General features: G+C 37.1%; 1 protein-coding gene across 9 annotated transcripts in view; it reads left to right on the plus strand.

The window, feature by feature from the left end:
• The window catches only part of ADGRL2 (adhesion G protein-coupled receptor L2), a 172,399-nt gene that overhangs the window by 100,225 nt on the left and 59,278 nt on the right, over positions 1–12,896 (plus strand). For all 9 annotated transcript variants that reach the window (XM_065740777.1, XM_065740840.1, XM_065740769.1 and 6 more), the window contains one exon: positions 2,221–2,434. In XM_065740777.1, the coding sequence (XP_065596849.1) occupies positions 2,221–2,434 (214 nt within the window). The remainder of the gene's footprint in view (positions 1–2,220; positions 2,435–12,896) is intronic.

Below are 12,896 nucleotides of genomic sequence, written 5' to 3' on the forward strand. Positions count from 1 at the left end.
AGCCATCCATGTATCAGACCTCAGGGGTATCAGCCTGCAGCCTCTCTCCTTCTGTTTGGCAGAATTCCCCTTTTGGCAGCAGAACCAGTGGCTTTGTTTTCCTTACTGATAGAAACCTGAAGACAGGGCTGTACAGCAGGGGGCTGCCATGGGAGTCCTGCAGGCAGTCCTGCTATGTGCAAGGTATGCAGGCAGCATTAGCGTGAGCTGGAGGGCTTGAGTTTTCTGGGGATGGTGTTAAATTTGACAGGAGTATTGGGATGTAGAAATGGCAGTCACCGACAGTATTATTTTTTGTGCCACTGTGGCTGTCGTGATGGTAGTTAAAGAGTTGCTGTGTGTTTGTGTGGTGAGGGCTTTGTTTGGGCTCCTCTCCGTGCCCATTTCATGCCCTCAGTGAGCTGTGCGCAGATTCGGTCTTCATTGTATTAATTTCCTGCATGGGAGGAATACATAGGGTGTTAATGTGATGGATTCGCATTTCAACTCTTTACAGCTTTCAGCTCATGATACTTTAGCAAGCCTCTAATAATAGTGTTTGTTATTATGTATGACATGTTCAGCCAAACCTTCAGCCAGAAGTGCATTTTAAATGGAGTTGTGCTTTCTACAGCAACATGGCCTCTTTCATTAGCAAATACTGAAGTGCTGGCAGGGTAGCAGTCCCCCTTTTGTATAGGACATGGTGTCATAAAATTTAAAGGAGAGGCGGACTCAGCTGCGTGCCCTCAGTGCAGAAGGGCTGGGCCCAGTGTGGCCTTGTGCTCATCCTCTGTACTAGTTGGACAAAAGTAGTGGTGGTACAGAGGGGCGGCAAGTGGATGGGAACATGGCTGCCAGGGAGCCATGTCCTGACACCAGCATGGCTGTTACTAGCAGCAGTTCTTCCAAGTCCTAGCAGATCATCATCTTCATGTAGTAGGAGTTTGAATCCACAGATCATTAATTCAGCAGAAAAAGTGTCAGCCTCTGGTTCATATGAAAATTTACTATCAAGGGGTTATCTCAAGTTATTCTTGATCTTTTTAGATCCTGGCTTCCTTGTCTCTTCTAACACATCAGACTTTTTTTTTAAAAAAAAAAAGCTTATTTTCTTTGCCTTCAAAACACTGTAGAGTTCCAACTTTCCATACTTACTAGCTGTTTCTCTTTGCTGTCACAACTTGTCTCCAACTGCCTGCGCTGAAATATTAATGGCCTTGTGCTTCTCTCTGAGGTGACTTAACAAAAAAAAAAAAAGAAAATGCTGAAAATTTAGAAGCAATTTATCTTTTAAAAGATACAGGTATTTATCACTTCTCATGTTCCTCACCTTGTCCTCCAATACTTAGTAGAGCCCTCATTTTTTAAGAATTAGAAATATTCTCTTTAATAATAATATACCCAAAGCTATGTACAAGGAATTGTACAGTTCGGGTTTTATTTTGACACTGTGTATGTGTTTTCCATAAATTCATATTCCTTCATTAGGGAGGTTACCTATTTACTGGAATTTGCTTTTGCAGAAATAATATTTTCAAAATGAGAATTCCCTGAAATACTTGTATCATTTTTGGGAGAGAGAGGGAGATTCTATACAGTATACATCTGCAATTTGTTCTAGTCATTTATGTATTTGTTCAAAGTCTTTTTGCTCCTGCCTGTTGTGTAATTTCTGTAAAAGGTACAGTGAGAGGAAGTGGAGTTCAGCTAGGTATCAGAACGTATGTTAGATCTAGTGGTATAGATATATCTATGTTGGGGGACATGAAGTAGCTGAGCTAAGGAAAGTGAACTCTTCCTGGAGATTGAGATAAAATTAACTTGAAATCATAGCTTTGTTTCATTGTTGTTTTTTTTTGTATCATTTCTGTTCAACTTCATCCTGCTGTACTTCTTCCCCCCTTCCAGTGTAACCTGTCTTGTGCCCGAAGCAGGGAGAAGAGAGGTGAGAAGAGGAATGCACAAAATAACCATGCAGACATGCTGCATGCTGCCTTGTCAGGGGTTAGAAGTAGTGAAGAGGAATTTCCTCTCTTCCCAGATTAGGGACACAGCAGAAGTGATGTCAGGATGTGACAGTTTCATGAAAGATGCTTCACTTAACTTGGTAGCAGGTCAAACTGTTTAAAGGTGCACTTCCTTTAGTGTGCTATTGAATGTTACTGCCTATGTGAGAGGGGGAAAAAAAAACCAACATGTATCCTTTTATCCTTTAAGCTCGATTTCATTTTTTTTCAGGTTTCAGCCGAGCAGCACTACCATTTGGTTTGGTTAGGAGAGAGCTCTCCTGTGAAGGCTACTCCATTGACCTCCGCTGTCCAGGAAGTGATGTTATTATGATAGAAAGTGCTAACTATGGACGGACAGATGACAAGATTTGTGATGCTGACCCTTTCCAGATGGAGAACACTGAATGCTTCCTTCCAGATGCCTACAAAATTATGACACAAAGGTAAAAATATGTCATTTTGAGGATCAAAGAGGAAAGATATCTTAACTGGAGTAGTACTGTATGAAATACTGTACTGCTCTTGTAAGTTTGATATTGAGATAGTTTATTTCTATACAGTGATCTTAGAAGGAATTAAAAACTACCAGTTACAATTAGGGAGACTTTTTAAATTGTGTGACAAAAGAAAAAGCAAGAAGATAACTGCAAGGAAAATGAAAAAAATCACTTATTTGGAAATTCCTTATACTCTTGTCTTTTACGTTGGTATCCAAATGGCTGTGTTTTCTACAGACGGTGGAGCCACTGTCTTCAGAGTTGTTCAAGAAATGTTTAGATGTGTATTGAGGGAAGTGGTTTAGTGGGAAATGTAGGTAATAAGTGGATAGCTGGACTAGATGAGATCTTAGAGGTCTTTTCCAACCTTGGTGAATCTGTGATTCCCTGACAAATGAACATATTTCCTCTGAAAGCAGTTATGTGCTTCCCATGCACAAAATTCATAAAATAGAAAATGTCAGGATGATTGTGTCATTATACACGTGTGTTGATCTGCATACAGGCACATTCTATATTAGCTACATTAGACGTTAGCAACAGTGGCTATCACGTAAGATGGAGCATGAGCCAATGCAAAACTTGCATCAGAACCAAGATGCAAAGAAATTCTTGCACTGTAGGCTGCGTATGAACTTAAGTCCACTCATACTGACAGTTGTGGAAGTGTCAGCACAAATCATTCACTGGCATTTTTACTTGCTAAACTAAAGGATGTCCTAAGACTACATAAAATGTATTTGGCCTATTTCTTTCCTCTAAAGCTAAAAAATAAATAATAAAAGGAAAGCAGTGAATAAGGACATTCAGTATTGGAGGTTTTTCTCCCAGTGTATTTTTGTTTGAGTGGGGAATAAAATAAATAAATGAATAAATAAAGGGGGGGGGAGGGGGCGATGGGAATAACTTGAAAACTCTGCAGTGCATGTACACAGATCTTCCAAATCAAACATGCAAGTTATCTTACGTGATGCTGTGTTTTGATTGAGTGTAGAAATCAGTAACGTGTTATCTTAAAAATACTCTTCCTTTTTTACTTCACTACTCAGTCCATTTTTATGACTGTGGCAATTTTTTATTGTCTTCATGTAGACATTCTCTACTTCTGTAGTCAGATATTTAAGATTAATGTCAAGTTTCGGTTTCATACAGTAGAGGAAAATTAAGGATAATCAGGCCTTTTATTCTTGTTCTGTGTTCAACCTGTGACTTGTTCTGTTATCAGTGAGGGAAAAGCTCCATTGTTTAGGTAATAAAAAGGTGATATAACTTCTTTAAATCATGTTTGAATTATCATTTTATGGTGCTAGTTCGTTGTTGTTAATTAGATCAAGCCAGATTTCCATTGAGACTGCAGCAGTGTCATCGTCTTCTAATCTGTCAACTCCCTTTGAAACCACCTTCAATTGCTTTTGTAAATGTAGTGCCTCTCTGTAGACTTCCTTGTTGTGTAAAACGCATGTTGTGTTTTGATCAAAGTCCTCCTTATGTTCACTGCAAATACACAGATTAAGGTAGTCAGAAACAAATATACAGGCACAATCTTGCTTAAGGTGACATTAAACTATTACTGGAAAACCGAAATTTCAATCCTCCTCTTTCAGTTCATCAACTGTAGGTTTATGGTAGCAGAGGAGAATATTTTTGAACTTCCTTACTCTTCTAGTCTTACTCTTTTTTCAACAGACCAAAATGAATATGCAATAATATCATGTGTATGATGTTGATTCAGCCTGTCTGTGATCAGGATGAATTTATCATTCTCATTCTATTTTGTTGTCTGAACAAATGACAAAGATCATTTGATATGCTGCTTTCTGTTTTTGCATGGCATTTATAGTTATTTGGAAGTTTGGTTTCATGGTATTTTCTTGGATCGTGACGTTAAGTAGAAAAGCTGTTTCCTCTGTCTTATTTAAACTTTTTAGAAAATTGGTCTATTTATGCTATATTGAAATCATAGAAGAATGTTGAAAATGTCTTATGGAAATATTAAAAGCTATCATGTCCTTGTTCTGATATCTAAAAGTATTGCTTCAGCTGTGTTTTGATGTCAGCAATTGCCTAGGAAATATCTCACCTGGAGGACTGTCAGACCCATTGGTTTTCTATTGACTAGAAAAAAATAGTTCATCCATTAGAACAGATGAACACAAAGAAAACATTTCTTCTATACCTTATAAATAAGCTGCAATGATTTCTACATTGCTACTTAATGTCTTACAGTGTTTACTTTTGAGGATTAATGAGATGTTGTTATTGCTTCAGACAGCTATGTCTTTACCAGTACTTTTCACCACTCAAGTCCGTTTTAGACCTGTAGTTAAAAGTAGTTGTGGCAATTATTAAATACTCATCATTCATTTGTGGCATTACTCCACAGCTTTTTTAGAGCAACTGCACTTACTCCAGTTACAGTGTGAAAACACTAGCTTAATGAGATCAATACTGTGAAATCTGAAGATGGAAAAATGACATGAGCTTTCCTGTTTAACACAGCCGTGTAATCGCACATGCTGCTTCCTTTTAAGAGATAAAGATTCTAGTAAACTTTGTGTTGCATCAACTCTTCTTTATCAGAAAAACTACAGGTTTTCTCCCCCTTTTCTTTCTTTTCTACAGTTCTCATAAGATTTTTCACTTAATGTTTTCCTAGGAAGCCCAGCTAGAACACTAATAGCTTCACTGCTCTGCTTTACCTTTGTAAAGCAGTTATTAAATTTTTAGATCCTGATTGAAATTACATCCCAATTATTCCAGAATAAAGTCTTCCTCATGTATTTAGATTTTAAACTTCAGAGTGGCATGGCTGAAATTGAAGCACTGAAGAAAGGGACTAGACCTTTAGAAAATCCTTCTCCCCTCCCATACTTCTCTGATAATTAACCCCAGCATTTGTATGTAGTTAAGTTGGAGATCCTACCAGGATTTAAGGCTTAGTGTAGAAATAAGCTTATTTCTAGTGTATTTGGGCAGTCAAACTCTGCTTTCCTTTACCAGGGACAAATCTTTCCTGCTTCCTTTCCATTTGAAAAAAGAATTAGAGGAACAGGGAAATTCAAGATGCAAAGCAGCCTGAGGAAATTGCTGCAGTTGCTCACTTGTAAGGTGTATTCCTGCAGCTGCAGCTAGAAATTGTCACAAGACTTTGAAGTCGATAAGGCTGACTAATACTGCTTTTTATTATAGACGCAGCAGAGTTTTGAAAATTAACAGGGTAAAATTTACTTACAACCACTTCCATTGTTAATAGATTGCAGGTGGATTGCTGCAGTTATTTTCAAACTGCCTGGGCACTGGGGATGTTCTGCTTCCAACCTCCACTTCAAAGCCCTGCTCTGTGGGCTCCAGCTGCAGCTGGGCACGGTTTGCTGTTAGGACAGGCACTGAAGATTTCACAGCTACCACGCACTATTTGGATTTGTTTTATCAGCTTAAATTAATAACGTATACTTAAAAGTGCATGTAAGTACATAGTCATTACACTGCGAAGAAGCTTTTTGGCATGGTGGGATCTTTCTCTTTTCAATTAAAAAAATATATATTTTTTTTATAAGAATCATTTTTCCTAATCTCTGTTAAAGTTTCTGTATTTAAAGAGTAGACCCCTTAACTATTTTTATGGTTACTGTATTTCTTTGAAATACCATTTTTCAGTTTTTCTGCAGAAGTTAAATGGATTAAAAGAGGCACACACGATTTCCAGCAGTCAGCACATTCTGATGCGCTCATCCTGTCCCTACCCTGTGCAACACATGTACCCTCCAATACCATGTCCATCAATGACAGCAGAGGGGAGTTCACGCTTGTGTTTTTGTTATAGTGAACTTTTCTCATATGGTAATGCTTGCAGATGTTGTATCCATAATCTGTCTGAAGGACAGCTGTGCTCAAGTGAAGGTCTTCAAAATGGAAGTAGAGCACATTCTGCCCACAGGGTGATCTAGAGAAAAATAAAAAGGTCCAGAGATCCATTCCTTTTCCTGACACTTTATTTTCCTCTTAATCCCTCTGATTTGAGGAGTAGGAGAATAGAGATATTTGTTGTTTTCCATCTATTGCATATCTAAGAAATACATAATTTTAAAAATCCTTTAAACTAATGAGAGAGAGGCATTTTTGGAAGAAAGCGAAAGAAGTTCTCCTCTAATGAAAACACATCTTTTGAGCATGTTGTCTTTTTCTTCCTTTATCAGGTCCACAGTAGAAACATAGTCATACTGTATCAGCTTTCTTTAAATTGAGAACAAGTTTGATCTCTTCTCTCTCTGTATTTTCTGAATACAGAAAGTCTGCCACTAGGCCGCAGAGTGTGAGGGACAGTAGTACTTCTGCTGTAACTGATTAATCTCCCTCATCAGAGTGAAGCGGCCTGGCCGATGTGAGCCCCAGACAGCACATCATCTCTAGCAGAAAGCAGAACAAGCTATGGGGTCACTGCAGAGCAGAATTTGAGCTTTTGCAGCACTTCCTCAAAGAAGCATTTAAACAGTGTCATGCTGCCCACTTGCATTTCTTAATGTGACTTCAGACAGTTTTCCTGGGCCGGATTTGATCCTCTGCCCTTCAAAACTGCCTGTGAGCCCTTGAAAAATGCCTGTGATTGTGGTAATGGTGCAGGTTTTTCTTGGGGGTCTGCCAAGCTCAGACAAGGCTCTGCTGACCCCTGCTGCCATTCATGCTTTTTCCCTTGCTTTTCTTTCTGCGAATGAAGATTGCCTCCCATCGCTACAGATATTATGTTGTGGAAAGTGTCTCAGAGCAAGGGGTGTGCCTTGACTTTTGCTACTTTCTGGTCATTAAGAGCTTACATTTCTGTCCTTTCTATGTCAGAGAAACACCAGTATTGATCATAAGATAGCGTAGGGTGATGTGTGGAGGGAAATTCTCAGAATTGATGTGCTGCAGGGCAGCTATGGTATTTGTGCACATCTCATCTGTGAGATTCTCCTTTTGCTTTCGCATGCCCGTAGTATCAGCTTCAGCTTGCTGACATTAGCCTCCCTAAGTATGTACCATACAAGGTTATAAAAATTTGATATCTGTTTTTAGTATCCTTGAAAGATGAAGGTTTCTGTTCGTCTGAAACAGACATAGGTCCTTAGTGTGGCTTTCACCCCCCATCAATATATTTCTGTGGCAGGAACTTACAATGCTCTTTATTTTTAAATGGCACATTTCACAGTACCAGGTTTTGGCTTGATTTATTTATTTATTTATTTTATTTTTCCTGTGTTAGTTTCCAAACTTAGTTATGACTCACACAGAGGAAAAGCAATAATACACGTAGCATATTTTTATGAAGTAGGCATAATCATAGAGCTTAGAATATTCATGACGCATGCCGTACTCCTTGGCTTTACTGCAGGAAAAAAAACTGGAACAACCATGACTGAGAATAACCTTATCTAGCATTGTTCATTTTCACGGTCATTAATACTTAATATGAAAGTAGTAGGTCTTGTTTACTCATTAAAAGCAGTGTTTGATTTTTTTTTTATTAATGGAGTTGTTCCACCATGGCATTACTTGTCTTTCTGTGTTATGTTGTTATTATTTTCTGCAGAGGAAATTACGTTAGCATGTGCAAGCACACACACATGTTGCTGTAATCACAGCATTGGATGAGCTACAAAGAAACAATGAAAGAATCATTGATAGCAACTAATGACATTTAAAATTTAGATGTAGTTCAAAAAAGATTGGATTCATTATTTTGCTGGGGTGTAGTTCATGTTTCATGTAGTGTTTCCATTTATATATATTTAAGTTGCTTTTATTTCTCTTATTACTGGAAAAACAATATCAAACTCTTAAGTCAGTGTAAATCTTATCTAAGGTGTCATATACGTATTCATCACTTTCTTTGCTGTTTATTTGTTAAATAAATATAAATAACTATACATGTGCATACATACATTTCTAAGCATTTTATATTGTTGTATATTTGAGTACTGTACAAAATAGGTTATTCAGACAGTGATTTTCTTGTTTTTTTTTCCAGATTTAAGTGAGCTGTACTAGCTGTACATACTGTTTAGTCTGCAATTAATCATACATAATGTGCTTTTGCTATGTAATTACTGCTCTTGATAATTTACTAATGTTCAAAAGAATTTGACATAGACAACCTTGCTTAACATTCAACACCTTATAGCTGATTATTACTTTCTCTTGAACAAAGTTGTATGACTTATATATAGGTTTTGTATTTCTAGTCTACCCCTGTGAAGTTCCAGTTCTAGTTGCATTCATAACTTCAGTATTATAAAATTCTAATTTACTTATATATTATTACTGTGTCAAATACAGTTCATATGGAATAATACTGTAATAATTGAAGCCTATTAATTCCTCCCACCCCAATATAGTCTCTGTAACACTGAGCCAAACCAGGCGCGTTATCTGATAAGTTGATTTAGGACTTTCTACATGTGTTCATATAACCATTTATCTCAACCCTTGCCGAGGAGACCTTTATTAAGCTGTGATGACTGCTGAATATGAAATGTAACCAAGATTATTTTTTTATTCAAATATAATTTAAATATTCATCAAAGAGGAGTTATGCTTGAAACTGACAGAGACTATTAACATCAAAAAATATAATTAACTGCACTGGGTATCATGAAGCAGAGTTAGCCAAATAGCCGAGAGGTCTAATTGCTCTGGAGTCTGAGAAGCAATAGTTTTATATTTTATACTGTTGCTGTGGAATTAATAGTGATGTGGTTTCCTATGCGAGGCAATTAAAAGCTGCCTGTTAAGGTTCTTTGCGCTATAGGAAATCAGTTGAATATCACTTAGTAAACAGAACTGACATTGAAAAAGGTACATGAAGATCGGCAGAGCAGGCTATAGATCAGAAATTAGAATAGATTATTATGAATTAAATACATGTAAGTAAAATTATGACTACTTGCTAGTACCATAAAGCCAGCTCTAGGAAAGAAAGAGAAGTTCATTAGTAACACCCGGGAAATAGAATTTTAAAATTATTACAGTGAAGCTTTTTTATTCAAAAGAGAACAGTAGCAATGGTTTAAAAATTAAAACATGTCCACAGAGTAGTGTAAAAATGAGCAGATCTCATATTCTGGAAACTTCTTTCTGCCACAGAGTAATCTCCTACTTATAATAAAAAGAACTTTTTGACCTTTGTGGCTCAATTAAGCTTTTTGGTTGAGTTCAACAAGAAAAAACCTACTTTATTGAATCCCATAGATTATGCATGTACCCGGGCTATACTGCCTAAAAAGGGGCGGTCATATTTATGACATTTTGACATTAATGAGGTTGCTGAAATGGAAGAGTTCAAGGATCAAAGATACAAGCAATAACAGTATTTTAAAGCATTTCTTTTTTTATCTCTCTAATAAAGAAATTGCATTCTAATTGCTTAATAAATAGGGCATGATTACTGAAAGACCCAGATAATTTGCCTTTTTTCATTTTATTTTCTACATATTGCAGAACAGTAATTAGCAGGAATTCTGTGGCCACAAATAGAAGAGGTCTTTAATTTTTCTTTCATAAAATAAATATGACTAAAATGAGTTTATGTGTATATTTTTTAATTTATTGTGATAGACAACTTTTTTTTTTAAGAAGCAATCTTAAGAACTATTGTCATAATGGTAAAATAAAATCAAATGAATTCAACTAGAATTACTGCTGTGTATGTAAAGATGGGCTGCCTGTTTCATACATTATTTAGCATGCTTACCCTGTTTATATCAGTGACATAAGAGTGCGTGCTACTTTCTCAGAAGAGCACTGTCTTTGCCGCTTCACAGCACAGTGGCTTGTACTCTCAGGCTTGCACATGGTGTTAGCAGATATTTAAAGCACTTCAGTCTAACATTTTATAGGTCATGATGAAGTGAGCCTATAAAACAAGTTACTGCAATGAAGTTAATGCAGTCTTAAGAGTTTTACATAGATTGAATACTCAGTGTTTGGTGTATTTTTAACCTGCTGTAGGCACATCAATGGGGAGGGATGGCTCTTAACACACAAGACTCTTCCATGTCAGACCTCTTTTATAGTATAGTGTCAGTACAGAATCTTTACCAAAACCAATCTCTACCAAAAGTTTAATACAAAAAAACCGGTAAAATGCAGTAGCTACAGGAGCCTTTGAATTTTGATTTTCTTCTAGCATGCACTCAGCACCCCCTGCTTGCCTCAGGTTCTGTAACGTTTATGAAAGAAGTTTGGTAGGAGAATAATTTCATGGAGCAAGCTGCCATGACCAAAGTCATATAGTTCTAACATCCTACAGAAACAAGTCTTACTACTTCTTAATGACACAGAGCTGTGTAATGTTTCATATTGCAAGCTGTGTATTTTGTTGTTGTATGTGGAAAAGTGTCTGTCCTCCTTTCTTAGTAGTGTTCTATGCAGCTGTGTTCTTTAACCGTACTGTTCATTGCTTCTCAGGCCTGTATCATGCTCCTTGTTGTGTGTGTGTGTGTAGATATATATATACACAGGAGGAGCAATTTTAAAATGAAATTAATACATGTATTTTTCCAGCCTTACAAAACTATTGTTCAACGTCACTCAGATTTTATGCTGTATTTTCTCTGACCATTTGATACATTAATTTAGGCTGAGTTATTTAAGTGTAATAATAACCAGTTTGGAACCTATAACCTTTCCACGATAACTGTATTTCTTGAGTGCACTGAATTCAGCTCAGCTATTACACTTATGGAGGTGTAGGTTTTTTCTCGTCCTGGATGTAGTAGCACTGATACCGCCTTCATTGTATTATTCTAGTGCCAGCATCACTGATGGGTATGAAAAACATCATTTACTTGCTATATCTTAGATAATTTTGCTGCTTTTGTGGCTGCGTTATAGCAAAAGAACACCTCCAGGAGCCGCATTTAAAACAGGAACACTTTGGGTAATGTGCTGTAGACAGAACACTTATGAGTTAGTGCTCAGTTATCATGAATGCCATCAGCAATGCCTTGTTGCTTCCTTATCAGCCATTTCCTGCTGTCAGCCCAGTGCTTATTTCAATAGAAAAGGATTTGCATCAAATGTAATACAGTACTATGTATGGCTAACATGGGGTTTTTAATTGTTCAGGTACGTGAGACGCCTTCAGTGATAGGCAGTTTGATAAAAGATTTTGAATATTTTTTGACACAATTAAAGATTATCTGTGTGTTGACAGTGTTAAGCAAGTGAGTTTTCTGATGTGTTTCTTACAGAGGCGAATGTGCTTGTCTAATGTAGAAAGAAAACCTTACACAATCCACAGGATTTTTGTAGATGTAAAAGTGAGCAAACAAAAGCAATTCCCTAAATGTTTCTGGGTTTAAAACAGGAAGTTTCAGGAATCAGAAAACACACACCTCAAAAGAGTAACTTAATCCCTTACCTTCGAGTAACAAAGAAGAAAGAGGAATTGTGCTTCTTAGGCTGGAGCAGAATACACTCTGCAGGGGAAGTCCTGTACCTGGAAGCCTTGCAAACTTTCCAGATGATAATTGGATCTAGCCATCACTGTGGGTAATAGCAGTGCTTTAGAGGCAGGCATTCCTCTCAGAAGAAAAGAAAGTACTTGTAGTGAGGACTCTCAGACACATTTTAATAGAAAATGACACAAGTGATGAGAGTTGATTAAAGACCTACCAAGGGACGGCGTTTCTGGAAAAAAATCAGCAGATGAAATAAGAGAAGATGTAATTTTGTTAGTAGTTATCAGTTATATATATAACTTTAAAGCTTTGACACCCACATAAAGAGTGATGGGCGAAAGAATCCTGCCATCTTGCTAGCAGGTTGCACTTCTATAAATCTCATAAAATAACGAAATTGACTTTTTGCATCTTGTTCCACGTTCTGTTGAGTCAAGCAAACATAACACTCCCCACCCCTGCAGAGTTGGTAGAGATGCAGTAGTGGCACATGGCCTCTGCTGATGAAAATTATAACCCAAAAAGGGGATATTCCCCTAGGCAAGTTAAAAAAAAAAAACAACTTATTCTTTTTCACCCTGTAAAATTCATCTTATGTGCGGGATCTCTTGTGTTATTACAAGCTATAATCCTCTGAGTGGGTAATTAACGGACCAGAAAAGCCATTTGTGGAAAGGAAGAGCCATCAGAGTGAAAAATATTTCTCCACTGAATGATCTTTAAGGAGTAAATAATTACAAGAGTGAGAGGTTGGGGATGACCAATCTAAATCTGAACATAGTTAAGATGAACACAGTTTGAAAATTGAAGCAGTTGTCATGTGCAGCAATTCTTGTATCAGAAGACTAATTAAATATTTAAAAGCCCCAAACCCCTCACTATTCACAGAAAAATAACCTGCCACAAAAGGGTCTGTAACTTTGCAGATAATTAGGTAGGGTTATGAGAGATGGGGGGGTGGAATCAGATTG

This window comes from Cyrtonyx montezumae, unplaced genomic scaffold (genome assembly GCF_038088225.1).
Source record: "Cyrtonyx montezumae isolate F1298 unplaced genomic scaffold, pur_monq_1.0 scaffold_1, whole genome shotgun sequence".
Taxonomy (NCBI): domain Eukaryota; kingdom Metazoa; phylum Chordata; class Aves; order Galliformes; family Odontophoridae; genus Cyrtonyx; species Cyrtonyx montezumae.